This window comes from Malus sylvestris, chromosome 4, assembly GCF_916048215.2.
Source record: "Malus sylvestris chromosome 4, drMalSylv7.2, whole genome shotgun sequence".
In the NCBI taxonomy this organism is placed as follows: domain Eukaryota; kingdom Viridiplantae; phylum Streptophyta; class Magnoliopsida; order Rosales; family Rosaceae; genus Malus; species Malus sylvestris.
This window is the reverse complement of record NC_062263.1, coordinates 4998391-5025194: the sequence shown is the minus strand read 5'-3', so window position 1 is coordinate 5025194 and position 26804 is coordinate 4998391. Positions and strand designations below refer to the sequence as shown.

Sequence of the window (26804 nt, the reverse complement as noted above, 5' to 3'; positions counted from 1 at the left end):
CTTATACAGGTCGCAAATGTCAGTTGAAGCTGAGTTCTCTCAAAATTTGAAGTTCATGAAAGCGCAATTTAGAAGGAAGGTTTCATTGGAGTGCTTATGGTCCAATATCACATGAGTCCCAGATTCAAAACTCCCCATTCCCCTAATTTACTGTAATAATTTCGAATTCTTCCCTTTGCCCTTAACAATAATAAATTTCAAAAAAAAAAAAAAAATTAACGATGAACATTGGCTCGAGGCATTTTCTGTGTCCTTTGAACGGATAAGCATCTTTTAGCTAACCTAGCCTACTCCTCCATCCCTCACCCCATCTTATTAACCTTTTGGATCTTATTAACCAAAGAGATACGACTTTGCACTCAATTAGCATTTACCATGCTTCACCACATAACATGCACCAAAGTAATGGAGGGCTGTATGTCCGGGCGAGAACCCATTGACAAGCAATCTGAGGAGAGAAGACCGAGGATCCAAGTGTATACCAAAAACAACGCTCCCAATCCAGACATGTCCTACTCTCATTACTAAACAAAAAGAGGTAAGTGCATCTCACGTTGAAATTAGCCATGTCATACCCAATATAAAACCTAATTTGGTACTAAGGTGATTCTGAAAAAAAAAATGAATATAAAAAAAAGTTGGGAGCTTTTTTGTGTTTGGTAAACATTCAATTTCAGCTTTTTTTCACAGTTTTAGATGAAAAAAAAGCCAAAAACACAAAGCTGCAAAACCTAGCTTTGAAAAACCGACTTTTTTTCACATATGTTTTACATAAAAGTTTACCAAACACTATAATACTGTTTTTTTTTTTTTTCAAAAGGACTCTTGCAAAAAAATTTACCAAACACTCTGCTGCTTTATTTCACAGCACAGCAGAAGCAGCTTTTTTTTCAAAACACATCAATACCAAACTAGCCCTAACTCCAATACCTAAGGTATCGTTTAGTATGCATACGAGACGGGACGGAACAGAACGGAATAGGACGGGACAGGATAGAACGGAGAATGAGCAAAGATGCTCTCGGATGGAAACAAGGAGGAAGAGGGAGAAGATGTTATAATTTTGTGTTCCACGGATGTGCAACGAGATGTTCCAAAGAGGTAATACGGAACGAAAATTTACCCAAAACTCGTCTCGTGAAACAACGCGTTCCATCCGTTTTAGGCGCACCAAACGTGGGACGAAACGCCTTGCTCACTCCGTTCCATCCCATCCCACGTACCAAACGGTACCTAAACGACAAGGTATAATTTTCGTAAAAGAAGCAGTAAGTAAACATGCCTAAACAGGAATGAGAATCACTGAAGCAACTAATCTAAGAACTAAAGAAATGACTCAGGGTTGAGCTTCCAAGCAACTACCATAATGATCATACCATGCTCCAAACAAAGGGCATTTCGTAACATTGCAATAGAACTAACCCTTAAAACATGTCTGATATAACAGGGCACAACGAGAATTTATTCGTAGGGTAACCATATGGATATATCCGCCAAATTTTAACAACGAAAGAGGTCACGAAGGTTATACGGATGTTCGTAATTATATCTGAGTATAACCATAAGGATATGCGGGATGGTCAACTCCATACCCGGATGTTACTGCGCACTCAGGACTTCAATCTCAAAAACCAGAACCGAGTGAGGTTGTATCCCCCATGCAGCAAATCCATCTTTGCCATATGCATAATCTGGAGAGCACTGCAAAGCCATCAACAAGGAGTGTGAGATGTGTTAATGTTTAGATCTCCTTCCAGATCCAGATTTTTTAAACGAATGCATACCAAATGAAAATAAGGGCACAACACATTCCTAGCTTCTTACATCTTAGATCACTAATTTAGAAATGCCATATTGCCCATGGAAACCAACAGATTTATGACACGGGGGTCTGAGACCATACGGTTACAAGAGGAATTCATATCAATCAGGGAATATAAAGAACTTTATGAAGCCACAAATTCAGTGTCTTAAAAGGTAAATCGGTCAAGAGGGAAATCAACTCTTTTACTTTAAAAACATCGGTCATAGAGTATTTTACTACTTAACATTGTATTAAAAGGTATATACAAAACAATGCAGGCCTATTAGTATTAGACGAGCGAAATAAATGAAACAAGAATTATGATAGCATGACATGTTTATAGAATTTTATTGCTAAAAAATGCAAAAGATCATTATGACACACATATGGGGCACTTCAAAGTTTTCCAAATGAGTCATTAACATCATGCCAAATGGTTCCTTCTCCGATTCAACTATAACAATTTACAAGAAACTTCAACGTAAATCAAAACTATTTGATAAGTCATAGAGCACAAATTTTTGGTAGCACAGAAGATGAACATACCCGCAGACGAGCAACTTCTCCCACTTGCATTTGAAGAACACCTTCATCCCATCCTACAAAGGAAGTGAAAAAGAAATAAACAACTTGAAAAGAATAAACACGCATACACGGATACACCCACATATATATATATATATAAACACACTTCTTATGGACTCTGTTGAGAATGATTCTCATCTAGTTCGCACCAACCATGAGCAATCCACCAATCCACGTGTGTGTGAACAATGAAAATTGTGTACCATAATCAGTAGCTAGATACGGATAAGGATGAGCCAGCCGATCCTAACATCATCTATGAGGAGCCCGACAACAAAGCCTCCTCTTCCTCATATATATATATATATATATATATATGCCCTTTATGTAAAGGGATTCCCATTTTTTTTCAAAAAATGAGAATTAGGTGCGGGGCCATTCCACATCGAACTTCAACAATCTGAACCGTCTATTTTGTAAGTCTCGATTTATAGATTATCTTTGTCAAAATTCAATTCAATCTGAAATTATTGTTTCTTATATAATAAATTATACCTTGATTTTTTTTAAACCCGAATATATATCTTAAATATTTCTGATTTGGCTAAAATTTTGCAAGGATGATTTATGAGGTGCAATTTGAAATATAGACGGTTCAGATCATTAAAGTTCGATGTGGTGTGAACCTCACAACTAATCCACAGTTTTATAGAAAAATGAAGATCCCTTCCCTTAAAGAATTCCTATATATATATATATAGACACACACACATATACACAAACGTAGTTAGTTACCTTTTATAACAGATCCCAGGCCTATTTTGAAGCTGAAAGGCTGCTGCCCAGGGTCCTTGGTGCTACAAAACGCAAACAAAAAATATAAATAACTAATTTTTTAGAAGAAAAAAATATATACAAGCCTCAAAAAAGAAGATTACCCATTTGTTCTTTCCACCAACAATAAATAAAATAAAATAAATAATAAAAAATAGGGAAAAAATTAAAAAAATAAGTAAAAACAAAAATAAAAGGCTTACCTCCAGAACTTCTGACTCAGATCGCCATTTTTTCCTGCGATGAGGACAGTAAAATTAATCATTCAATCATTAAGCAAATAAAAAAAATTATAAAATTAGAATTTTGATTTTATGGTTTTTAGTTGGATTAGTGGGGAAATTAGGAGAGAAAAAGAATGAAGGGACAAACCAAAGCCAGTGCAGTGAACGGTGACGTTCTGTCCGACGGACGGTTTGGCACCGCTTCCAGCCCTCACAACTTCCTTCTCCACTCCCATTTTCTTCTTTTCTCGCTGCTTCTCGATGCTTCTCTTTGCTTAGGGTTTTGTACGTCCAATCAATCTTACAATCAATCTAATCGGTGACCATTTGGGCCTGCTATCTGTTTTAGTGGGCCTTGTAACTATGTAAATCAACTTGTCCCTCCACAGCTTCTTGTATTACGGTTTTAAAATACTTCTGTCTTTTCGGCTTTTTGAAAAGAATGATAATCGCAGTTTGCTACCAGTTGTTTTCTTTTTTTAAGAAAAAATGGCAAGTTCAAATCTAATTATAATTGACTTAATGTGTGGCTAATAAAATATATGTTTTGTAGATATAATTAGAATAATTTCTCTAATAAAGGTGGTGCCCACCAATACAAGTAGATCTCATCTCAAATTTTTAAGAGGTGAGTTAAACCTCACAACGGATTAGCAATAATGTGATTCATATTCGCTTTTGATTAGAATCGAACTTAAAACCTCAAATTATAATCAATCTAAAAATTCTCGCTTATAAGTGAACCTAAAATCTGAAACCTAAAACCTCAAACCTCTCGATTCAAATACTCTTAAAGAAGGCTCTCTCTTCTTTTCCATTGGTCCACGTAGAGTGTCGAAGGCAAGGATTTGGAGATTCGGACTGTTGAAGAGAGAGAAAGAGAGATCAGACTCTTGATTTGTGTAAAGTAGGCTAGTGGAATGACAACACTTTTAAAGATCATGTTTTAAAGTTTCAAAAGCACTTCAAATGCATTTCCATGATTCATTTTTATTTTACTTAAGATAGATTCCGAAAACATTTTCATCAAAAGCGCTTTCAGCCATTTTAAAAACACTTCAATACAGCCATAACAATCTAAGGCAGAAATTTACTGCAGCCTGTTTGATGAAAATGCTCCTACCCAGTTTGCTGTACTTTTAGATTGTGATCCCATTACATTTCGACGATAATGCGATTGAAGTCGTCAAGTCAACAAGTGCAAAGAACGCCTCCGTGCAAATGTGCACAAGCCGGAATCCGGCACTCCGAAAACCGACATTTCAAAGGAAGTAGTGATACGTCATTGTAAATTTTAAGCATTGCACTGTACAACTAATACAATTTCGCAACCAAATGCTACTGAACAACATAAACACAGATTTCAAACGGCAATCACAATTTTACCGTGCACTCGGAGGGCGACTGTTTCTTTCTTCGATCCCTCCTGACGTGAGACGAACTCAAAGCCGTCACTTGATCCCCATTCCCCAACACCTAAAAAAAATGCTCCAGCAAAACTGGGGCATTTTTTCTCAGAAAATAAAGAAATGACCGATAAAATTAGAATCAATTTATCTAGATATCTACATATTCAATGCCCGCTTCGGCTTCAGTCAAGCTTTCGTCGTTCTCAACCAACATATAGTCACAAAGCTCTAAGAGCTGATCTGCAAGGGGAGGTATGCCTGGGTTGCGTCCATCGTTATATCTGTGGGCATTATAAGTAATCTGCCACACGTCGTGCCTGAATTGCTCCCTGCTCTTGTACTCCATTTTCCTCACCTTCTCCTTGATTGTAGACAGATCCATGGGGCGCTCTATGATGTCCAAGTAATCAGGAGCTTCCTTTTTGGATACAGGTTTTAGAAAAAGATATGATACTTCAATTCGATCTTTGAGGGTTTCTACAATACGCTCTAAGATGTTTGCCAGACCAACCTGTATAAAAAGTTAAGAACAAAATTACAACGGTTTGTACCAAAACAATTTCTAAATGTCACTGGTATGTAGACCGGCTAAGATAAAATAAAATTATAAAAAAAGGTGGTTTTATTGACACTCAGCACTCCACAATTTGTTAAATACACCCCTTGAAATTTTAATGTTGAATGACTTGTATGCCCCAACATGAAATGACTCTTTTGTCAAGGATTGGCTTGGCTTAGGTAACCACTAGATTCAATGAATGTTGAATAAAAAAATTGACGTCACTTGCATACTTTGTCCAAGTGAAGGTAGACGATGGAGAAGTCGTAAAGAAAACTTGTCCCTCTCAATCCAAACATTTTTGTGGGAATTATGAGGGGTCCATCTTCCACCTTCACTTGGACAAAATATGCAAGTTGGCATTCATATTTTTATTTAACTTTATCCGAATCTAGTGAATTGTCCAAATGAAGCCAATCCCAAACAACAAACGAGGCCTAAAAATGTTATACAAAACAATTTTGTTTTCTGAATACTCCCCCTTTTAGAAAAATTATTATGTTTTCTGAATACACCCCCCTTTACAAAATTATTTTGTTTCTAAATACACCCCATGTCCAATGTGAGATAACCTTGCACCCCAAAATCCTTTTTCTTCAAGGTCTCAAACCTACCTCCATTGCAGAACAAAGAGAATCCTAACCAGCAAAGGCACAAATAATCACGCGATCTAAAAATACTACACCAACTCAATTTAAAAGTTGGTGTAAAAGCTGAACCTACTGGAAAAGGATTCTAATTCTAAAAGAAAAAACAGTTGCAATTTATAGCTGGTGGACTGAGATTACTTATCTATTACTAAATTTCATCCAAGTGCAGGCAGAGTAGAATGAGTGCACAACCAGTGGTAATATGGGTGCTGTGTGCGAGGGAAAAATTTAATGAATTATAAGTACTTGAATGTAAGCATGAACATATTACCTCGCCCCCTCTACGGCGCTTTGTTGCTGGGGTAGATTCTCCACCATGCCTTCCCAATTCAACGACTGGCCTCCTTTTTGCACCCCGATCTCTTTCTGGCATCCTTTTGTCTAATCTTCGTGCACGTGAGTCCTCTAAATAATCATCTCTTATCTCAGACCTTTTCTTCTTCATTTTGTTCTTTGCTTTCTGGCGTTCTTCTTCCTCCCTCTCTTGTCTGATTAATGCTTCATATCTTCTAAGCTCTGCTATTCTTTCTCGCTCCTCTATCATCCTCATTTCCTCTTCATAAAGCCTCCTGGCCCTCTCTTCTCTCAATCTGTCTTCATTTATCCGTTTCTCTTGCTCCTCTCGTAATCTCCTTTCATCTCTAGCTTTCTTGTTTGCTGCTTCCTTAGCCAAATACACGTTCTCCTGCTTCCTGTGCTTTTCAGAACTTGTCAATTCAACAATTCTTTTAGTTTTCCTGTGTTCAACAGGAGTTCCCCCATCCTGACTGATCTGATCTATATCAATAATTTCTTTTGGACGTTTAATTATAATTTTCTTGTGATGTTGCTCTCTCTTTGCCTCCATTGACGACCGTTTAGCAACTGAGAGCTTTTGAGATTCCCCCTGGTCTCTATCAGTATTTGCTGGTGGCCGTATAACAATAGTTTGCTTTTGTGATTCGACATAACCCCTATCTGTATCTGTCAGAGGTCGCATCACAATAGGGGGCTTCTGAGGTTCAACAGGTACATTTTCAGGTTTCATCTTGTTCGAAATTATTATTTTGTGCACCTTCATAGTGGGCTTCCCATTTTCGGGATCAGATGTGACCCGCTCAGAACTCTCTGTCTCTCCAAGAGGCTGTTTATCAGGAAGCTTTTCAGTTGACCCACATTTGAATTTCAATGGAAGAACCTTTGTGCTCAGCCCAAGGTTTTCAACCTCCGAAGCTTCAACCACGGCAATTTTAGTTGCACTTTTAGGTACCAGCTTCTTTGTAGTAGTTTTCTGTTGAGACTGACTAGATGAATTCAGAGCCGTTGTCTTTCCAGATGATTTATCAGGGTCCGGAGTATCATTCTGTGTTTCCTGATCTTCTCCATATCCGTACTTGGGGCAGTGCTTGTTTGTCCTCATGTGTCCAAGCTGGCCATCGAAAAGGTGAGCAATCAGTATTTGATTTGGAGTCGCATTATTTAGCAGAATATTACCCAAACTCTACACTAACCTGACCACATGCTCCACAGATAAATTTCTCTCGTGCTGATTTCTTCTCCTTAAAAGTACTCTGAATCCAAAGAGGAAGTCAAAATTATTAGCACATACTCATGTTAAAGGCTAAAGTAGGACACATAAGAACAACAGTATAACACATTATCGCCTCCCAAAGTCACAGCCAGATTGAGTCTTGTATTGGTATAGAATAGAAGAAAATCTACAACTGCATATCAAAGTATGGGTTACAAACAAAAGCGAACAAGGTTTTTTAAACGTCTGACAATCAGACCTTCATAGTGCAGGAAGTTTACTTGTAAACGTAAATTAAAACATAAATCAGGGAAATGTATGTGTAAAAAGAAAGTTATGGCCAAATAAGTTAAAAAAAAAAAAAAACTAAATACAGAAGTCGGTAACAGCTTAAGTAATATAGAAGATTAGAAATACAAAGAAAAAGGAATAAGCTCAAAACACGAAGCAAGAAAAAAAATGTTAGAACACTTGCCTTGACACCGTCTCCTGATATTTTCAGTTTCTTGTTCATCAGACCCGTATGTGTAGTATCATTCTTTTTCATTCCTTTTAGTTTTCCAGTCTTGTTTCTTTTAAGAAAATTTTCCACCTGCAACGAAAACATAGAACATCACACACAGTTCAAGCAACATACATTGAGAATGAATATCTTCATGATCGGACATGACCTACATGTTGAAACAAGAGTGGAATTAAAAGAGAAAATAAATAAAGAATAAATATGACGAAAAGGTGAATCATTCTTACCACTTTCGCATCTCCGACTGAATTATCTTTTGGAGTATAGAATCCATCAGGTTGTACAGCAGCAATTATTTTTTTCCCCCTATCTGCATTTTCTACGATATAACTTGTTCGCAAGCCAGGAGCCAGCCCAACTTCCTCCCCCAAAACTCTTGTTTTCTTCTTCTTTTTCCTCTCAGTTTCATCATCTGTGTACAAGCTGTCATGGTCAACCATATATCACAAGTAGCAGCACCACAATGACATCCAGCAGATAGAACTCAATATCATACGACCATTAGAAATTCCAAGAACCCCATTTACCAGAAAAAAAGTGGTTGCCCAAATATTTAGAAGCACAAAAATTCCCACTTATGTACTGTGGTTTTGTTGCAAATTGCAACTACTTTTTTTTTTCCATTGTCCATTCTACACAACCTATACTGGGATAAGGAAATCTTCTAATTTAGTATTTTCTTCATATCACAAATGTAACTAGTTAATAAATAAAAATATCCTTACCATCCATGAGCAACCTGCATAACTCAGCTGCTTCAGCTGCTTCATCTTCAATTTCCTCTTCTGCCTGAGCCAAGGAAGGGCGCCTTCTCATTTTAAGCCCTTTAACACCATCTGATTTATCATGATTGGATTCATGAACACCACCTAGCCCTTCTTCACATTCTTCTGCATCAAGCAGATTTTCTAAATCCCCAGCAAAGGAATCTAGATCACTATTATTTCCTTCAGAGTCACTCTCATTTTCTTCCCCATCTATAGCTGAAAGACTCTGCACTTGCCGATCCCAAATTTCTTGGCACTTCTCCCGGTTCTGCTGCTGCAGCTGAAGGAAGGACATACGCTGGCCACGTGCATATTTACTGATAGTGTTTGCATCAACTTTAACCCCAGATGCAGCTTGCTCACTTGAAAGCTTGCGTATCATCGCAATACGATGCCATCTAGTCTGCCTTGCAATCAGCTCATCAGAAACGCCAAATTTAAGAAGAACCTGGGAATTAGAACACAATCCAAGATGCAAGACAACAAAAACAAATAAAGTTAGATTACACACAAAATTTTCAGAAGGGAACGGTGATGCATAAATATCCTATTCTACAAAAGAAGATAAATTTATGTTGAGAGGCCATAGACAAACACTCTAACAAAAGAACAATAAAAAATTAGAACAGATTTAATGCACCTCTCGTGCAGCCTCCATGCTTAATCTGCGTAGATCAGCATCTGTTCCAGTAACAGTGGAACCTCCTCGACCAGCAGCAGATTTTTTCTTCACGACTGCACTTGACATTGATGGTTTTGGAGCAGCACGAACATAACTGAAACCTAGGCCCCGGCCAGATGGATCACCAACACCAGATATTTCCAAACGCTCAATATTTTCTTTTCCCTTTGAAAGGAACAAAGAAACTCATGTAAATAAATATATAAATAGAAAGAAAGGTACTGATGGTTTCAGTAATTCCCAATTGAATACTAGAACAGAAAGAGCATATGATATAAAACAAATAAAAGAGAAAATGATGAAAATCAACTATCATAAAATCAAAGAGATAGGTTACCTGTGTACAGGTTACAAAGTTGCTACTCAAGTTCCATGGAGTGATCTGCAGTTCTCTTTCAATGTGAGATGCAGCAGCCAGAGTAATTGCTTCATCAGGGAGACGACTCATTGCAGAAGATATGGCAGACGGATGTGTTTCAGTAATTCCCAAATGTTTGAGCCGGTAAAGACCAGCTTGCATGCTTTCATAGGCACACACCTAAACTCAAAAGTAAAAACAACAAAGTGACATGAGCTACATATCTATTTGGTAATAAAACCATTTAACACACTGAGTTCATACATCAAACCAATAGCTTATTGCAAACTTGAAATACAAAGGACAGATATATGAGTTGTTTCCCTTATCTATCTTTGACAACAGCCATCAGGATAGAAATTATGGTGCATCCATTTATCTAATATTCAGAGGATTCAAACAAAAGATTTACGAGATAAAAGAAAAAACATTGTTACATATCAATCACAACACTGAACACTATTATGCGCATATGTAGCTACACAAAAAACTTTTAGTGACTCTAAACATTGATATTATCATCATCATCAACAAAATCTTTTGTGGGGAAAAAGTAGAGGAAAATGGAGCATGCAGTCCAAGACTCTATAACAAACTTCAGGCAAAAAATACGAGCTTATGGGGGGAGAGAGAGAGAAGGAGGGGAGAGAGAGAGAGAGAGAGAGAGTAAAGAAGAAATGTAAAAACATTGTAAATACACTCTCCAAATAGAGCAGAAAGAAGCCTATTTAAACAGAATAACAAAATATGGCTGCGACCCTTCCAACAGAAAAAGGAGAAGAGTTTCCAAACATGAATGCATCTTGAAGAATATGCAATCGTGGAATTATGGGGATCTATCAAGTCAAGTGCCAGAATCATTTTAATTTTTTTAATGTGGCCTATTAAAATAAAAAAAACCTTGGTTGACGAGGTAGAAATGGCACTGGCCCTTATACACTAATAAATTTGAGTCATAATTTTGGGTAACAATATTTCTTTAACAGATATGAAATCAGAACAACTACAGTTTTAGGGAGCTGATTTTCACACCCATTTTTTTTTTCTGGCCATGGGATTGAATAAATCAAACAGAAGCAATGGACGGGTTAAATAGGGGTATGTAGGAGGAGAAAAAGGGTGTGTTTTATTGTCCTTTAAAAAAAACGAGAGTTCTTTCTATTTTATTTAAGAGTAACAAAAACTTTCATTAAAGACAAAAGTACAATCATGTGAACAAGAAGTCCACCGGTACAAACAAGATATTACCGTACCAGCGTTGGGCTAAGGTCAGCTAAACTCCAAACAAATAAAATGAGAAAGGAAGACTTAAACTCTGATGCATTAGATGCATACAAGGAAGCCAAAGCATATCTACATGTAGGTGGTTTTATTGCCACCCCCAATCTACTGATGGCAATCGCTAAATTTTTCATATGAAAAATACATGTTCTCAACATGAAATGACTACTGAGGCCATTATAAGGCACCGTATTCAGTAGCAACAAACCCAAAAGTATGTAAAGGTTCAGTGGCCAGCAACCAAAAACCCAAAAATATGTGTTTGCTGTCCACTAAATACTAGAAGTTCATCATAACAATCAACCGAAAACTATGAAACTGTTCAGTAGCAAGAAACCGAAAATCCTCTTCAATTTATTTCTGCTGAATACTGGAAGTCCATCATGAGTCCCAGTATTTGGTCACAAATAACCAAAAACTCTGCAAATTTTCAGTAGTTCCCGACAAAATTCCTCCCCATATTTGGTACTTTTCTAATGAACACAAGCTCAATAGTAAGTATCACTGTTGCCGTAGACATTGCAATTTCCAGCAACAATGAGATCTTCAGTGTTTTCGTCATTCAAGATGAGAATTTAAGGGTTCTGGGAGGAGTTCACAAGTTAAGGCAATTGATGTGTTGGGTGGTGTAATCTATTTTTCAACAATTGGTGGATAACTACTAAGGGCATTTTGGTTAAGTTGGGTGGGTGATTTTAGTTAATACGTTAATTTAAAAGTATGTGGCGGGTATTTTCAGCACGGGATGTGACTTCAACAGATTGGGGGTGGCAATAAAACCACCCTATTTACATTTAGATAAGATTTTGGTGAAGAATGATCAGAAGTTCAAAACCAACAGCTTAAGGATTAAACAAATATTGTTGAGAATATCGCAGTTAAGAATGGGAAAAACAAAATGACTTCAGAAATCAAAAAACAAATAACCAAGATAAATAACACCAAGAATTTACATGGTTCGGCAATACGTGCCTACGTCCATGGGACAGCAACAACAATATTTCACTATATCAATAATGAGTACAACCAAAAATCTTGCCAAATCTCTAGAACTATGACTTGACGAAAAACCTGAAAGAACAAGAACAAGAAATACACTCTCTTTTCTTCTCTCTCACACACACTTTACAATATTCTCTCACTCTAATCCCTTGAGTGGTATACAATTTATTGTTTTGCTCCCTTAAATTCAAAACTAGTACAACAGCCCCTTTATATAGACATAATAAAGGTCTTCTTCAATAAGGATTATTAATCCTAATTGGAATCTAGTTATGAATCCTACTCCAATTGAGAAACTAACTCCAATTGGGAAAATAACTCCAATTGGGAAAACAATTTAATCCTCTAACACCAATTTTAAGGCACTTGGAAAAGGGAAAAAATCCAAAGCTTTGTGGGGTTGCCTGGTATCGGCAATTTTTTGGAATATATGGCTGGAACGCAACAGAAGGATTTTTGAAGACTATACTGGAGTGGGGGCAGAAGTACTTTGGGGGAGAGTAAAATATTGGGCATCTTTTTGGGCTTCGGTTACTAAAGAGTTTAATAATTGCTCTCTATCTCAAATACTGTGGGATTTGTTAGCAGCAGTTAAGTGAGCTAGGTCTAGAATTGGCTACTGTAGCCAAATCCTATTGGGATTTTCCTTTCTAATTTGTTGGTGGACTTCTTATCCACTTCTATGTTTTTCACTTTTCTTTAATAAAATTGTTTCTTCTCAAAAAAAATTTAATCCTCTAAGACTATAATTCCTTATAGACTTATGACAACTTATCACGGGCTGGAAAAACCTAACAAATATTAGGGGTCAACAAGAACATATTTAGGATTACCATTCAAGCGTAGAAGAAAACTTGATAGAAGGCTACTAGCAGGGCAATTAACAGGTCAAGAAACTGATAATTTGACCCCAGGACAAGGTCAGATAATGGAATACTCTTATCACATAACTTTGAAATAATTGAAATCAGTTTTTATATGTATTTTCCCCATCAAAAATCAACATTTAGCAAGTATAACTCACTTAGTAAAAACATAAAAGAAAACGATCTAAAGTGTAACTCACCTCTTCTGGTTTCACCAAATTCCTTAATTCATCCTCCGACAAAATCCGGAAGTTGCGTTTCTTAACCCACATACATTGTCCATTTGATGCTCTCTGGAAATGTGTTGTATATCCATTTATAATGTTCAGTTGAGTGAGGAAAATGGTAAAAACGAATAAAATAAAAATAATGAATCAAAAGAGAACATGTGGCATGAAAGAACTGAGCAAAATGAAAATCACCTGGAAATTTGCATGTTCCTTCAGCTTCTTCCGAAGAAAGGGTTCAGATAGATAAGGAAATTGTGAAGGTAACTCATCTGCGCGGATACAAGGAAGTAAATGGCGCTTTTCGGCAGCACGGAACTCTCGGCAGATGTAGACAAGAAGCCTATTGATCATATAATTTTGAAGATTCTTAGTTCCAGGAGACATTACATCCATGAGTGGTTCCTGCAAACAATGAATGCAGAGAGTTCAATTTTAAAGATATTTTGCTCTCGAAAGATTGTCTTGTATCACATATAGATATACTGATATTGTTATTGGCTGGCAGTGCACAATTAGACACAAATAAAATAATACTCGGACCATGCAATTATGATGAGGAAATTTTATTTTTTATATTTTGAAACAAAACCAATTTTACTAATCTCCTGGAGAAATTAGAAAACTGAGGACAAGGAGTCCATGTCAAATAAAAAACACAGCTCTACATTATAAAGACTTATGAACCAAATGAATACTAGAATAGAAAGCAACTGACGTAAAAGTAGCCTTCCTAGATAAAATAATAGAAGAAAACAATAAATCCATAAGTTTAACTAATAAGTAAGTTCAACTATTAAGGACCTATTGCCATTCACAGTTTCTCCGCCCGACCCTTCTGTAGTTTTATCACTATCACTATATAGTATATATGTATATTTTATCGCAAGGAAACAAGATATTGAATTTTAAAGAAAATATGTACAAAAAGTGGATAAGGAATACAGAGCGAAATGCAAAAGATTAAACTTCAATTTGATTGTCGATCAGAGATGAGCGTTCTCATTGGCAGAGAGTCGAGTCCGTTGTATTGTGGTGGTACTCGTCTGAACCCGTCGTATTGGGGAAGGTCGAGAAAGTTGGCGGAGTTAAAGAGAGGGAGTTCCAGAGTGTGCACTTTGGTCGGAAATTAACCACCCCTTCCCAAAGACAACCTATTGTGAGCCCACTCCCCACAATATTTATTTCAGTTTTTTTATTTTAATTTTAATGTTCCATTCAGCTTTAAGATTGTAGGATGAATTTCAAAATTTAACAGAAAACTGGACAGGGTTAACGGAAAAGAGTCTGTTTGACACCACAATCACACCCCATTACAAAAATTCCGGAGCAAAAATGAAACATGAGGAATAGTTCAGGGACCATTTATGCAACTAACATAGAAAAAATATTAGAAAACATGAGTGGAATTAAATATAAAAATGGCACCACACCAATCATAACATAAAGCCTGAAAATAAATATCCCTGCACTCTGCATATAGCAGCATCCAAAGGGAAGGACAAAAGCAAACTTTATCCCTCACTCCCTTAAATTATCTTTAATTCCGCTCCATCAACACCACCCAAAAAATTGACATCACAGTACATCTCCCCAACACTACCTAAAAAAACTTCACCAATTCACCTGGCCTCCCTGGAAAAACTTCACCATAAGGACATGTAATGGGAGCAACAAAACATTTCAGTAGCATTTTGCACATCCGGTACTAATGGGAAAAAAGGCTCCAATATCGCCATCTACTATGAAAAAAATCAAACCAAGCTAACTTTATAATTCGTCTACAACAATACCCCTCCCTGAAAAACTTCACCACAACGACATGTAATGAGGGCAACAAAGCATTTAGGTCATCCAAAGTTTCAGTACCATTTCTCACATCCAATGCCAATGAGAAAGAGGCTCCAATATAGCTGTCTACTCTAAACAAAATCAGATCAAGCTAACATTATAATTCGTTTACCACAACACCTCAGATTCACATGTCATCCAATTGGTTTGCATAACATCATACCCCATCGAAAAGCAAGATCAAGCAAGGGATTAAAATCCATCACCAATAAATCACCAACAGGAGAGTGAAGGGAAAAAACAATTCGGAAAACCCAAGAGGAAAAACAAAAATATTCAAGGGTTAAGCAATGAAGAGTTTCGCTAGAACAAACCTGTTGCCCAACAACATTTAGGCGGTCAATACGTCTAATTGAAAGCTTCCCCTTTGCAGAACGAACTAACAAATAATCAGTTGAGGGCACCTTATGAGAAAATACAGGTGCTCTATACATATTTGTTTCAAGAGATGACTGACTACAACCAGCTTTTGTATCTCCAAGAAAAGGTGATTTATCAGCTGGATTTAGTGAAATGACATGTCCCAAACTGTTGTTATCATTGCGTAACAAAGAAGCAGTTTGATCATCTGGGGCTGATTTTTGGTAATAAGTACATAATCTTGCACCCATACCAGCATTGCTCAAAAGTAAAGGTCTTTCTTCACAGTACCTGAAAAGATAATAAAAACAAGGGTTTAGGCACACCTTCATATTTGTACAGTTGAAAAAAGTTCATGCAAGGCAAAAGAACAACTTGCATGTTCACGAAATTTATATTGTATTTATGGTAGTAATGAAGTTTTGTTACCAAAGAAATGAAAAATGAAAACTAACATGACACTCTTCTATATGCAAGATGTAATTTTGAACAAATTAAGATGCAAGCAAACCATCTCGTACTGGAAATGAAGCAACCACATAAAAGATTGAAAACAGGTATTTCAAGGCTGCTTACTCCATTAGGAAGACATGACCATCTTTCACAGAAAGATCAGATTTCTTCTTAAATGCTCCAGGAGGCCGCAAAGATTTATTTTCACCAGGAATCTTTTGTGCTCTTGGCAACAAATATATTTTTGTGCGAACAAGATGAAGCAAAGAATTTGGTTGAACATTCTGGACAGTAAGAGATTTATCATCTTCAAGTTCCTTCCCTAAATAGAACATCTTCACTGTTTCGGATGGCTTAAAATCTACAAAATAAATAGGACTGAGTAAACTATATGACTTGTATACAAATTTCAATGCAGTAGATTCTTCATAAGATCTTCATCAATTATTAAACTTCAATATACATAGAACAAACACAGACAAAAAAGAAGTGACAACCTAACTTCTTTGAAGCTTTTGCTTTAACAGAAGATATTGTTTCCTCAGCATCCACATGAAGCTTACTTCCTTTGCCACCCAAGCTTTTAACTATAATTTTCATTGGTCCTTGCGTGGGGAGCTTTCCTCGTTCTTTTACAGCCACTTCATTGTCATGAGGATACCATAAAGATTTTGGTCGGTGAAAATTTGCCACATCCTTACTGAAAAATATATGTATATATAATTAAATTAAGAAAGGCAGCATAGCATGTAAGAGCAGGAGTCGGATGGAATACAATATTTAAGTACAAATTTAACAAATAAAAATCAACATGAAACCCATAGGATATCTATCAGGTACAAGTACAAGAAAGCTTATTCATTATTATAACCAGTTCCATTTGTGTGCTTCCCCAAATAAAAATGATTAGAATCCAGCATGCCCATTGTAAGATAACCTTTAGATGGACATATTTTCTGAAAGCGATAACCAGAACTACCTAAAGTCAATCATCAATTCAAAATCTCAAAGAACTTGCAAGACCTACTCTGTTTTTATACAACTAAAAGTAATTACAGATTAGCTGTAATTTATATTTCTTTGTGAAGGAACATGGCTTATACAGGACTACCAATATATCTACCCATATGGATATTTTCATGCTTGCTTATGAGCGACCTGGTATAGCTAACAGCAACTTGTGCAGAGAAGCCCCATTTACAAACAGAGTTGGGCCAAATGACTGTAAACCATGCCTACTGAAAATCAAGAATACAACAATTTAACAAGACAAAAAAGCATGGAGCGATACTAAACAAAAAGAATAAGTATTATAAAGAATACATCTTACTTGCTTAACCTCAGTTTCATTGTCTGTAACATCAGTGCAGGTTGTGAATGATAAATCTTTATGCCCTGCGCTGTGCGTTTTTTAGAATTTGATTTCAGTTGCTGAGAAGTTTTCCTATTTGAATAGTGTTTATCATTAGAAACATATCGCCACCCAGATTGACCTCCATGACCTGGAAACTCAAAAGAATCCCCATTACTTGACTTTATTGGGCGAGTCACAATCATGGCCCCGGAATGAAGCCTGAGATGTTCACTTTCCTTGTTATCCAAAATCTCAAAAAGCATTTGCTCATCTTGAAGATCAAGGATAAGCTTTGACTTCCCAGTAGGCATATCTGGGTCCCATATTATCTGGTCTAACCAAGATCCTTCCAGCATGTCTCTGTTCTGTGAAGTGAGTTTGCTAAATTGCCTCACAGCGTCACTCTGATGAAGCTTCTTACTGACACTCTCCATTGCACCATCAGCATGGTCATCCACTTCAAATCTAGATTCTAGCCTTAAAAGTTGGGGATGGCGTCTGCTTTCCGAGAAAGGAAGAGATGAAAATTCTGATGAATTTCTTGAGCCAAAAGGCTCCAATAGACATGAGCTACGCAGCATAACAGCGTGATCCTTCTCATCAGGTTCTTTTTGGGGCTTTAACTGAATATTTTGTGTCCCACTATAAGGTTCTGTTTCACTATTAAATGAAGCTTCATCAGGTCCCGAAATTTCACAACTCTCAACAGAATTGTCACTTGCTATAGGAGAATTTCCCCAAACAATTCCCTCTTCCCAGTCTTGTTGATCAAGAGGATAAAATTTTGAACACAAAGGTGATTGCCTTTCCACAGAAATGTCAACTATTTGATTCTCTTTCATTCGTTCCGCAATGTGACAAGAGTCCTTTATTGCCCTGTCATCCAGCAGATCCACTGAATTTGCCCCTTTTAGAACACGAAACTTTGCGAAGTCCGAGTCTTCATCATAGAGTGCTGAAAAAATGTCATGTTTGAGTGCATCTGCCTGTTTCAAAGATTGAAATCCTTGACCAGATCCTTTTAAGAATGACTCTTCATCCTCTTCAACAATCTCAGAAACATCCATGGATTTGTACCTATCTGAAAGGATTGCAGTTGTGAAAAAAAAATACTAAAGATATCTTGATAAAGCAAAATATAAAATAACTAAAACGTTTTTTTTCAAAACAAAACTACAAGGCCTACATGATAGGAAGATAACCTTAATTGCTACCAAAATTTTAACCAAAAAAGAAAAGAAGTACACATATTTCCTAGAATATGCTTTGAGATAGTAGTTTGCCGCCATAAAGATAAGTAACTTCTGCCTAGCAAAATTACGTTATTAAGGATGATTACATATATAAGCCCCATACCTTTAGGAACAGAGTACCTATGATCTCTTTTCTCCGCCTTCTTCAAGGGCACATGAATACCAAAGATTTCCGAGAACCGTAATATCACCTTTCCATCTTCTATGCATAGAACTGGCAGCGGTGTGGCACTTTTATCTGTAAGCACTTCCTGTAATATCCGAGAGAGATGTAAACATCAATGAGGACTAATAGAAACATGATAAGCACTGTTAATATACAATTAAGTTGAAGAGTGGGAAAAAAAAAAAGACACGTTCCCATGACAAAGAAAACACCTGCATTCACAAATTAGCTCCCCCCCCCCCCAACAACATTTGTTATAGCGTCTCAAACAAATTAGAGAAAATATAGCCATATCGCCCATATCACATAATGTAGTAGTATAATGTAGTTCGTATTGCCTGGCATCCTACCAATGAACGAAAACTATGTCGTAATATCCCCGATCATGCCCCAACTTGCCAGAACAGATGATTTTCTCAATACAAAACAGAATTAAAATATACCGGGACAGAACATTCAAGCTCCAACGCAACATCAGTGACATAAAAAGGCACTGGCACTAGGGGTGGCCATTTTCGTGGGTCTACCAACCAACCCACCCTTGGCAAAAACTCTCTCACAGGATCCCAAGAGCGTGTTTCCACCTAGAGAAAACCCCGAAAATTCATTGGCCAATATCCCACCACACATGCAAACCTACTACCAAGAGACTGCAGCTTGGCTCTTTTGGAAATTAATTTCTGCCATGATGCTTTCTAGTATTCACTTAGCCCAGAATGAGCACAAAAGATCTATCCTACATAATGTTAAGAAGACTCTACATCTACACAACATACGCCAGGAGTTCAGGACCAAGTGGGAAAACCTATTTTCTAAGATAATAATATAACTTCAACACCATGGGGAGCTGCAACAAGTGAAAGGAACCAATGCTATAAATCAGAGTGGCTAGGATGTGCTGTTAGATTTAAGATTTGCAAAGTGAAACTCCTGTGATCACCTTCAATTTTTTTTATTTCACTGCTTGAACCATTTAAGGTTTATACTGTAGTCCACCACTCTTTTTCATGCCTTACTAGAATTTAAATCATGTTTTGGTTTTATAATTACTGTCAAATATAATCTATCCATTTGATCAGCTTTAAACAAGCACCTAATACAAGAAAAGAAGCCTTACATGAATGAAGATAATCCTTTCTGTATATCTTAACATGTCAATTTAAATATTATCCAAAAGCCAGAAACAATATGGATTTTTTTCTACTCTCAAAATCTGACCTGAAACTCTTCTGCACGAGCAGCCAAATTTCCAGAGTCCAGACCCCCAATTTGACAATCATCCTCAGAATATTTTTCTCCAGTAGAAACCCCTGCAAGACAATCTATTGAATTATACAACTGCATCAACTTGTATCTTATCCATCACTAATATCTAGGTACACACTGACGAATGCACCATGAAAAAGTTGGCAAAAAACAAAAACCTTATTCAAATGAAAAAAAAAAAAAAAAAAAAAAAAACCTGGTAAAGAGATAGTTTGAACATCTATGTTGCTTTCAACCACCTCATGTTCCTGTCCAATTTCTTCATCATAATCTTCATCATCAAACATAGAATTTGTGGGCTCCAAAGTAGCAAATGAACCTTGAGCAGAAAAATATTCCTTTCTTGGCAACAAATGGTCCTCCTCAGTAGCAGCTTGAATCTCTGGTCCCTCAAAATCCTCATCAATATCAAAATAATTAACTGCATTTTCAGCCTTCTCTTCATAATCTGACACAAGAGAGCAAAATGAGAGCTTACTCAGAACATCAGAATGACAACATTGAATTTCTTTCCTATTCCCACATTGTTATGATACAACTATTCCCGCGTTGTTATGAGACAAACAGACTAGCTACGGTCGAATAAAAAGCAGAGAATATAAGAACCACCCTAACTTCATCCAGTGCAGAAGTTCAAATTGTACAATGTACAACCCTAAGGCACAGACAACACAAAAGTTATCTGAGGTTAAACATATCAGCAACACAGTAGAAACAAACTTATCTAATTTGCAGCAACAATTTTTACTTTTATGACCATTGTCGCAAAATCCATCTGCTAGGAGACACAAGCGGCCTCTCAAAGTGGATATTAGGAGATGAAGGATATAAATTAGACAGCCGGAAATAAAATATTTCATTAGCATAAAAATAGGGAGTGGAAAGGGAGAGAGAAAGGAGTGAACTAATGGTTGTGATCATAAAGTGGCATCCAAACTCATCTGGGTGTTGCAAGATTGGAAGGAGAAAAAGTCAGATTTATCACATCCGAATTAAATTAAATTTATCACAAAACTACCCCAGTGTATTCACAAATGAATTGAGAGTGAGAAATCATAGTGCACTCACAAGTAAACTGTGAGAGAGTAATCATATTGCATCACAAATAAAATTAGGGGGAGTAGTCATAGTGCATTCACTAGATACCTATTGTTCTCAAAATGATCTTACTTGATAGCCAATAGAAGAAAATGTCATGCACAAATATAACTTAAAAATATGAACCGGGGGAGGGGGGTGGATGGTGAGTTAATAGCAAAACATCACAAAATTGCATAAGATCATTTTTCCAGGCTCACAACACTCACCTTCTTCAACAGCATCAGTTGATGTTTGTGGTGATTTTACTGACAGCTAAAAATAAAATAAAAAATTTTGTATCAGGGACTAGAAGTAAAAAAGAAGAGATTACAAGTCATGACAACCGGACCCAAAATAATATGGAAGACTACAATTAAGAGAAAGTTCAAAATGGATGGATAAGGAATCCATACATTTATGCCTGTTAATGATGGACCCAGCTTGTCAGCAAGTGCAGCAAGATGTTCCTTTGCATCCTGTGGGTTAGCAACAAAGATTACATTACTAAATTAGAACCCAAAACACTCAATAAGAAAGATGGAAACACCAATGAATATCCACATGATTGATTATGTTATAGCTAACAAATTTCATTGCTTGCTCAAAACCACAAAAGTATAAAATATAAAGGAGAGAGAGAAATTAAGGGGGGTAAACTTACCTCATCAAGGTAATCAGCATCAAGCCCACCAGAGTCATTGACATTGCCAAACATAAATCCAAGAAATCGACTACCCCTACCAACGTCCTCATATTCTTCCTCATCATCTATCATATCAACAATTTCAGAACACACTCAATCAGTATGCAAGACGATAAATAACAGTAAATGAGTACTGAAATACAAAGGTCAAAACAATTAAAGTTGAGTTTCTGGCTGAAGATGGTTAACGAGATGGGTATCACTTGGGTAATCCTAAAGGATTGTTCCTCTTTGGTAAACCTCGTGCTTTGACTTGGTAGGGTAAGAAGGCCAAGGTCATGTGGGGTTGAATGTTTCATGCGGTCATTTGCGTAAAGAGAAACAGAAGGATCTTTCAAGATTTTGCTGGAGTTGGTTTAGCAGAGCTCTGGGTAGGATTCTGTTTCTGGCTGCTCCTCTTTGGGCTTCATTTTACTAAGAATTCAGGGGAATCTTCTTAGGCTACACTTGAAGGCGGATATCCTCTACTGTCTTTTAGGCCTTCTCAGCTGTTCATACTGGCTGTTTTCTTTGCTTTTTGTGCGGGGGAATTTCACTCTTTTGGCCAACCTCTTTGTTAATTTTCTCCTCTCTTAATACAATTGTCTCTTTAACAAAGAGCAAACAACTCATTGAACTGCAAAACACATTTATGAATGAGATAAACATCCAACTGTACCTTCATCCCTTCCATCTTGGGAACCATCATATGAATCACCACCCATGTTGTAACAGCACTGCAATAACCATTAAGAAATTTCAGAAGACTGAAATGAGAATATAAATATAGCTGCTCAGCACATAACAAAGATCCAAATGAAGAATCTAATAATTAGATCCAGGGCAAGCCCTGATGTTCTTGGGCCATAGGCAAGGTAATTAATTGGGGACCTTAATACAAACAAAAAAGACAAAATAAACCTCTAATTATAAAAAATCTCATAAAATATATAACTCTCAGCACAACAACATAGAAGTAGAAGTCATCAATGGAATAAGAACTAAGAATCAAAATTCCAAAACCAACAACACCAAGAAATAGAAGAAATCTCTCTAACAAATACTGGACAAATCTCATATACGGAATATAAGGAGAATCCATCAAAAAAATTAGAAACAACATAAATGTGCTAGGGCAAACAAAATAAGATCAAATCACAATAATAACCAGATAGAATTACAATCAATCAATCAGAAAGGAAAGAGGAAAGGAAAACTCAGAAGAATATTTGAATACCCAGTTGGGAAGAACTTGCCGCTTGTTTTACAAATAGATGCAGACAGGATAAACCTAAGTAGACAGCGTACTTTTGGCTTTCCCTATACCAGTACGAACAGTAGAGGATTCAAATGCAAATTTGGAGAAAGGGAGATTTTGCCTTTCATATGGGGGAGAAATATCCATATGGTGGTTCTCAAATTTTCATGAAGAAGCCAACAAAGGGGGAGTATGGGGAGAGAATCAGAGAGGCAGTGGAATAAGGAGAGGGAGATGGGAAGAAAGAGAGAGGAGAAGGAAACCCTAAGGGCCTGATTGGTATCCTACTCAAAAAACTTGAATTGTTCTTAAAACTAATTTTCAGGATCATCTCTTAGAAACAGTTTTTTTTAGGTTTCAAAAACTTGTTTGGCATTGAACTTAAAAACTACTTTTGAATCTAAAAATTTGAAAACTTGTTTGGTTTAACTCTTGAAAACAGTTTTTTTTCCCCAATTATGTATTTGTTTTAAGATATACAAAACATATCAAATTAAACCTTAAACATACTATTTTGATATCTATGTGCTAATACAACACATACATGCTCGATAATCAAATTAAACTTCAAGTCTTAGACAATAAATATTACATTAAAACATTCTAGAACCAATAAACTTTGAGACTAATTGTTATTGACGTAATCAAGCCACATTGATCCGGTTATATGGTCTCTAACATCATTCGTAACATTGTCGTCATTCAAATGCATAAGCTTATTCATAATCAAGCCATATTGAACTGGTTATATGGTCTCTACCACATCAACATCATTGTCTTCAAATTGTTGAAACAAAGTATCATTCCTTGATTGCATTCTAATGAAATTGTGCACGGCATAACATGCAACGGGAATGCATCTTTACTTCCTATTTGGATAATTTGCATCAACTTATGAATGTTAATGCTGAAGTATAATATTAAAATTTATGCTAAAGTATAATGTTAATGTTAATGCCATTAGATAAAATAAGAGAATGGTAAAAAGAAAGCAGCAGCAAAGAAAGGGATTTGAGAAGGAAAAAGACCACACACAAAAGAAAAAAAGAGGACATGGAGGAGATGTTCATAATGATGAGCACCAGTAGTACTACTACCACTCCTAGCCCTGAAAATACCAGAAATATTGAAATCACCACCTCCACTTTCCCAAACTGGAAACTTTACGAAAACCCTTTTTATAATTATCGAAAACTCCATCAAACTCCACCCCTCCAACAACAAACGGATCTATAGTTTTCTGATTATAATAAATAGTTACATACTATTTGTAGGTAAGTAGATGCTATTTGTACCAGAGAATCCAATGTATCTAATGAAAAAAACAAGATATTCACAAAGGCTCCTATTGAAATTTGTCAAGTTCGGTTAGATGGGAAGTGCTTCTACCACTGCACTCATCCTGTCTTTCCAGCCTTTGAACATGATGAATCAAATGGAGAATCAAAGCAAATCAAGGGTTCCAAAAAACAGAAGGGTACATGAGAACACAAGTGAAAATCACTACCCTTGTTGAATTCCAAGGGTTAAAATCCAAATTGCACAATTTTTGACACCAAAATGAAAATGAGACTTCTCTTATTAAATCCAAACTGGAACCATCGCTAAAAAACACAACGTAATTCAAACACCAAGTCTATCATTAAAGCATTCACAGAGAAAATATGAAAATTTCATTTTTGAACTCAAACATTTGACGTTTTGGCTACTCCAAAGACCCATCCAATGAAACAAGTATATCACATAATATTACTTGCTACATACATGTAGCAAATGTCAGAAATCCATTATATGAAACAAGCAACCATATGAATTTTGTAACCAACCACATATTTACCGTGTCAACATAAAAAAAGGATATGAACCCATCAGCTAATTCGTGCCATCTATCGATTCAAGATAGCAAAAATCCAGCTTAAACAGATGATTTTCAAGCTCTTAGCCATCGAATAAACAAACCCCACTTCCAAAAACTCCTCAAAAGTTGAGTTTGATTGGAAAAAGGGATAGCAAATAATGACCATCAGACTAACAAAGAATGGATTTTTAATACACTTTTCATGTAAATTAATCACAACCAGATGGTGGTTCCCAATCCTTTTCTGCAACTAACTAGGTAAAACGCGAGTGATGAACAATCAAAGCATTAAAGCATGGTTTTTTTTTCTTTTAATATATATATATATATCAAAGAACAGAGAAGATGAGGAGGAGGACCTTGTTCGATAATCGGATTCTTGAGATCGTAAGGCTTGTCCAGAATGCTCTTCACCGAGAATGAAAATGACCGAGTCCGATTCAATGTCCTTATGAACAAAAGCTTGTATTTGTTCTTCCTGGAACCGAAATTGATCAGTTTGGATTGCGATTTGCAATGCCACATTGTCGGTTAGGTTAATATATATATATATATATATACACACACAGTACATAAATGAATCACACCAATTAGACAGATAAACTCAATTTCTCACAACCCAACACATAAAACACATAAATCCAACTTTCTGATCATTTTCTCCATTCCGAGGGACCAAACAAAACAGTGAGAGAAAGACCCATTACCTTGATCGTTCCTGACAATGAAGAGAATGGCCCAGTCTCGTCCCCAATCAAGCACTCAGAGATTCGAAGCTTAAAGCTATTCGCGGGAACCTTCACCCTACTGGCCAGAATCTCTTGGTCGTTCGTGGTTGGTGAGGCAGAAGGCCTGTTCGTGGTCTGTGCGGCGCAGGTCACTCAGACGTCCATTGCAATCTGAATCTGTGAAGAAAAAAAAATACTAAAACCTGACTTTTGTTGTTTTCAAATTATAATAGGCTGTTCTTAAATTAAAATTTGTTTTTGAGTTAAAACTTTGTACTCAAATTCAATACCAAACAGGCCCTAATTTTCTGCGAAGACAATAAGAACTACCATACAAGAACATTGGGCAGCTTGGGCAGCTCGGCTTTGATTCAGTGAGAATAACGGCGCAAATTAGACGAATTTCCATCAATCTACGGCTGAAATTTTACAACTATTTATTGACTCCAGTAAAAGAACCATGGAAACACCAAGTTTTAAGGGCAATTGAGAATTCGACAACACATTCCAAAACATCTAAAATCGTTTCTTGGTCCGAGAGCAGGTTTGGGATAGCATTTCCATATACAAATCTCCAGAAACAGTAATAGCAGGGAGAGGAAATTGCCAGAAAACACGAAAACACCGCCTTCAAATTGCTGAATTTCTACAACAAAATGGTATTTCTCTGGATATTTCAAATAAATAAACTAGGGCTTGATGAACAGATACAGACCTTAATTTGAAACCTGGTCTTCTTCCGAGCATTCGATTTCTTGAATTCCAGATACGGCAGCAAGCCCTAAATTCTTTTCCTCAAAACCGGAGAGCAGCTTCGAAAATTCTCATTTCGGACACCATAAAAAGCAACGGGAGATGGAGATTGGATGTGGAGGCACGCGAATCAGAAGAACTGGGCAGAGGAAGCCTTTCGAGCTTCGACAGAGGGGACACAATTTTTCCTGTATTTTGCATTGCATTTGTTTTTATAAGAAAAATGTATTTGAATTGTACGAAACAATACCCCATTAATTAAAGTCCACGTCATGCACAAGGCTAGTTAAGTCATTCCACCTTTATTAACTCACTTGACGAAAATCATTTTACGTAAACGTGGCATAACCCTGAATTGTAGTTTACGATAAATTTTTAATTGTGACGGGTAGGGCTGGCATTTTGAACCCTATTCGTTAACTCGATCCAACCCGATCCGTTAAAACTAGTATTTGGGTAAGTGCTTAACGGGTTGGGTTGTTAACGGGTTAACCTGTTAGTCATCCGTTAAGTAACGGGTC

At 36.6% G+C, this 26804-nt stretch overlaps 2 protein-coding genes across 2 annotated transcripts; both read right to left on the bottom strand.

The window, feature by feature from the left end:
- Nucleotides 1–1367: 1367 nt before the first annotated feature.
- Nucleotides 1368–3702, bottom strand: LOC126619365 (peptidyl-prolyl cis-trans isomerase FKBP12). Its single transcript, XM_050287722.1, has 5 exons — nucleotides 3536–3702; nucleotides 3367–3400; nucleotides 3125–3186; nucleotides 2351–2403; nucleotides 1368–1701 (listed from the first exon to the last, which is right to left on the bottom strand). Exons 1-5 carry the CDS (start codon nucleotides 3621–3623, stop codon nucleotides 1600–1602), a joined length of 339 nt encoding a protein of 112 aa, XP_050143679.1. The 5' UTR covers nucleotides 3624–3702; the 3' UTR covers nucleotides 1368–1599.
- LOC126619344 (transcription initiation factor TFIID subunit 1) lies at nucleotides 3535–26486 on the bottom strand. Its single transcript, XM_050287690.1, has 24 exons — nucleotides 26246–26486; nucleotides 25510–25707; nucleotides 25162–25280; nucleotides 22366–22423; nucleotides 21666–21772; nucleotides 21418–21480; nucleotides 21232–21277; nucleotides 20121–20372; nucleotides 19877–19968; nucleotides 18596–18743; nucleotides 17216–18320; nucleotides 16383–16585; nucleotides 16009–16246; nucleotides 15387–15723; nucleotides 13417–13626; nucleotides 13195–13287; nucleotides 9825–10025; nucleotides 9446–9652; nucleotides 8764–9253; nucleotides 8266–8450; nucleotides 7991–8107; nucleotides 7496–7555; nucleotides 6277–7413; nucleotides 3535–5307 (listed from the first exon to the last, which is right to left on the bottom strand). Exons 4-24 carry the CDS (start codon nucleotides 22409–22411, stop codon nucleotides 4945–4947), a joined length of 5700 nt encoding a protein of 1899 aa, XP_050143647.1. The 5' UTR covers nucleotides 22412–22423; nucleotides 25162–25280; nucleotides 25510–25707; nucleotides 26246–26486; the 3' UTR covers nucleotides 3535–4944.
- Nucleotides 26487–26804: the final 318 nt, after the last annotated feature.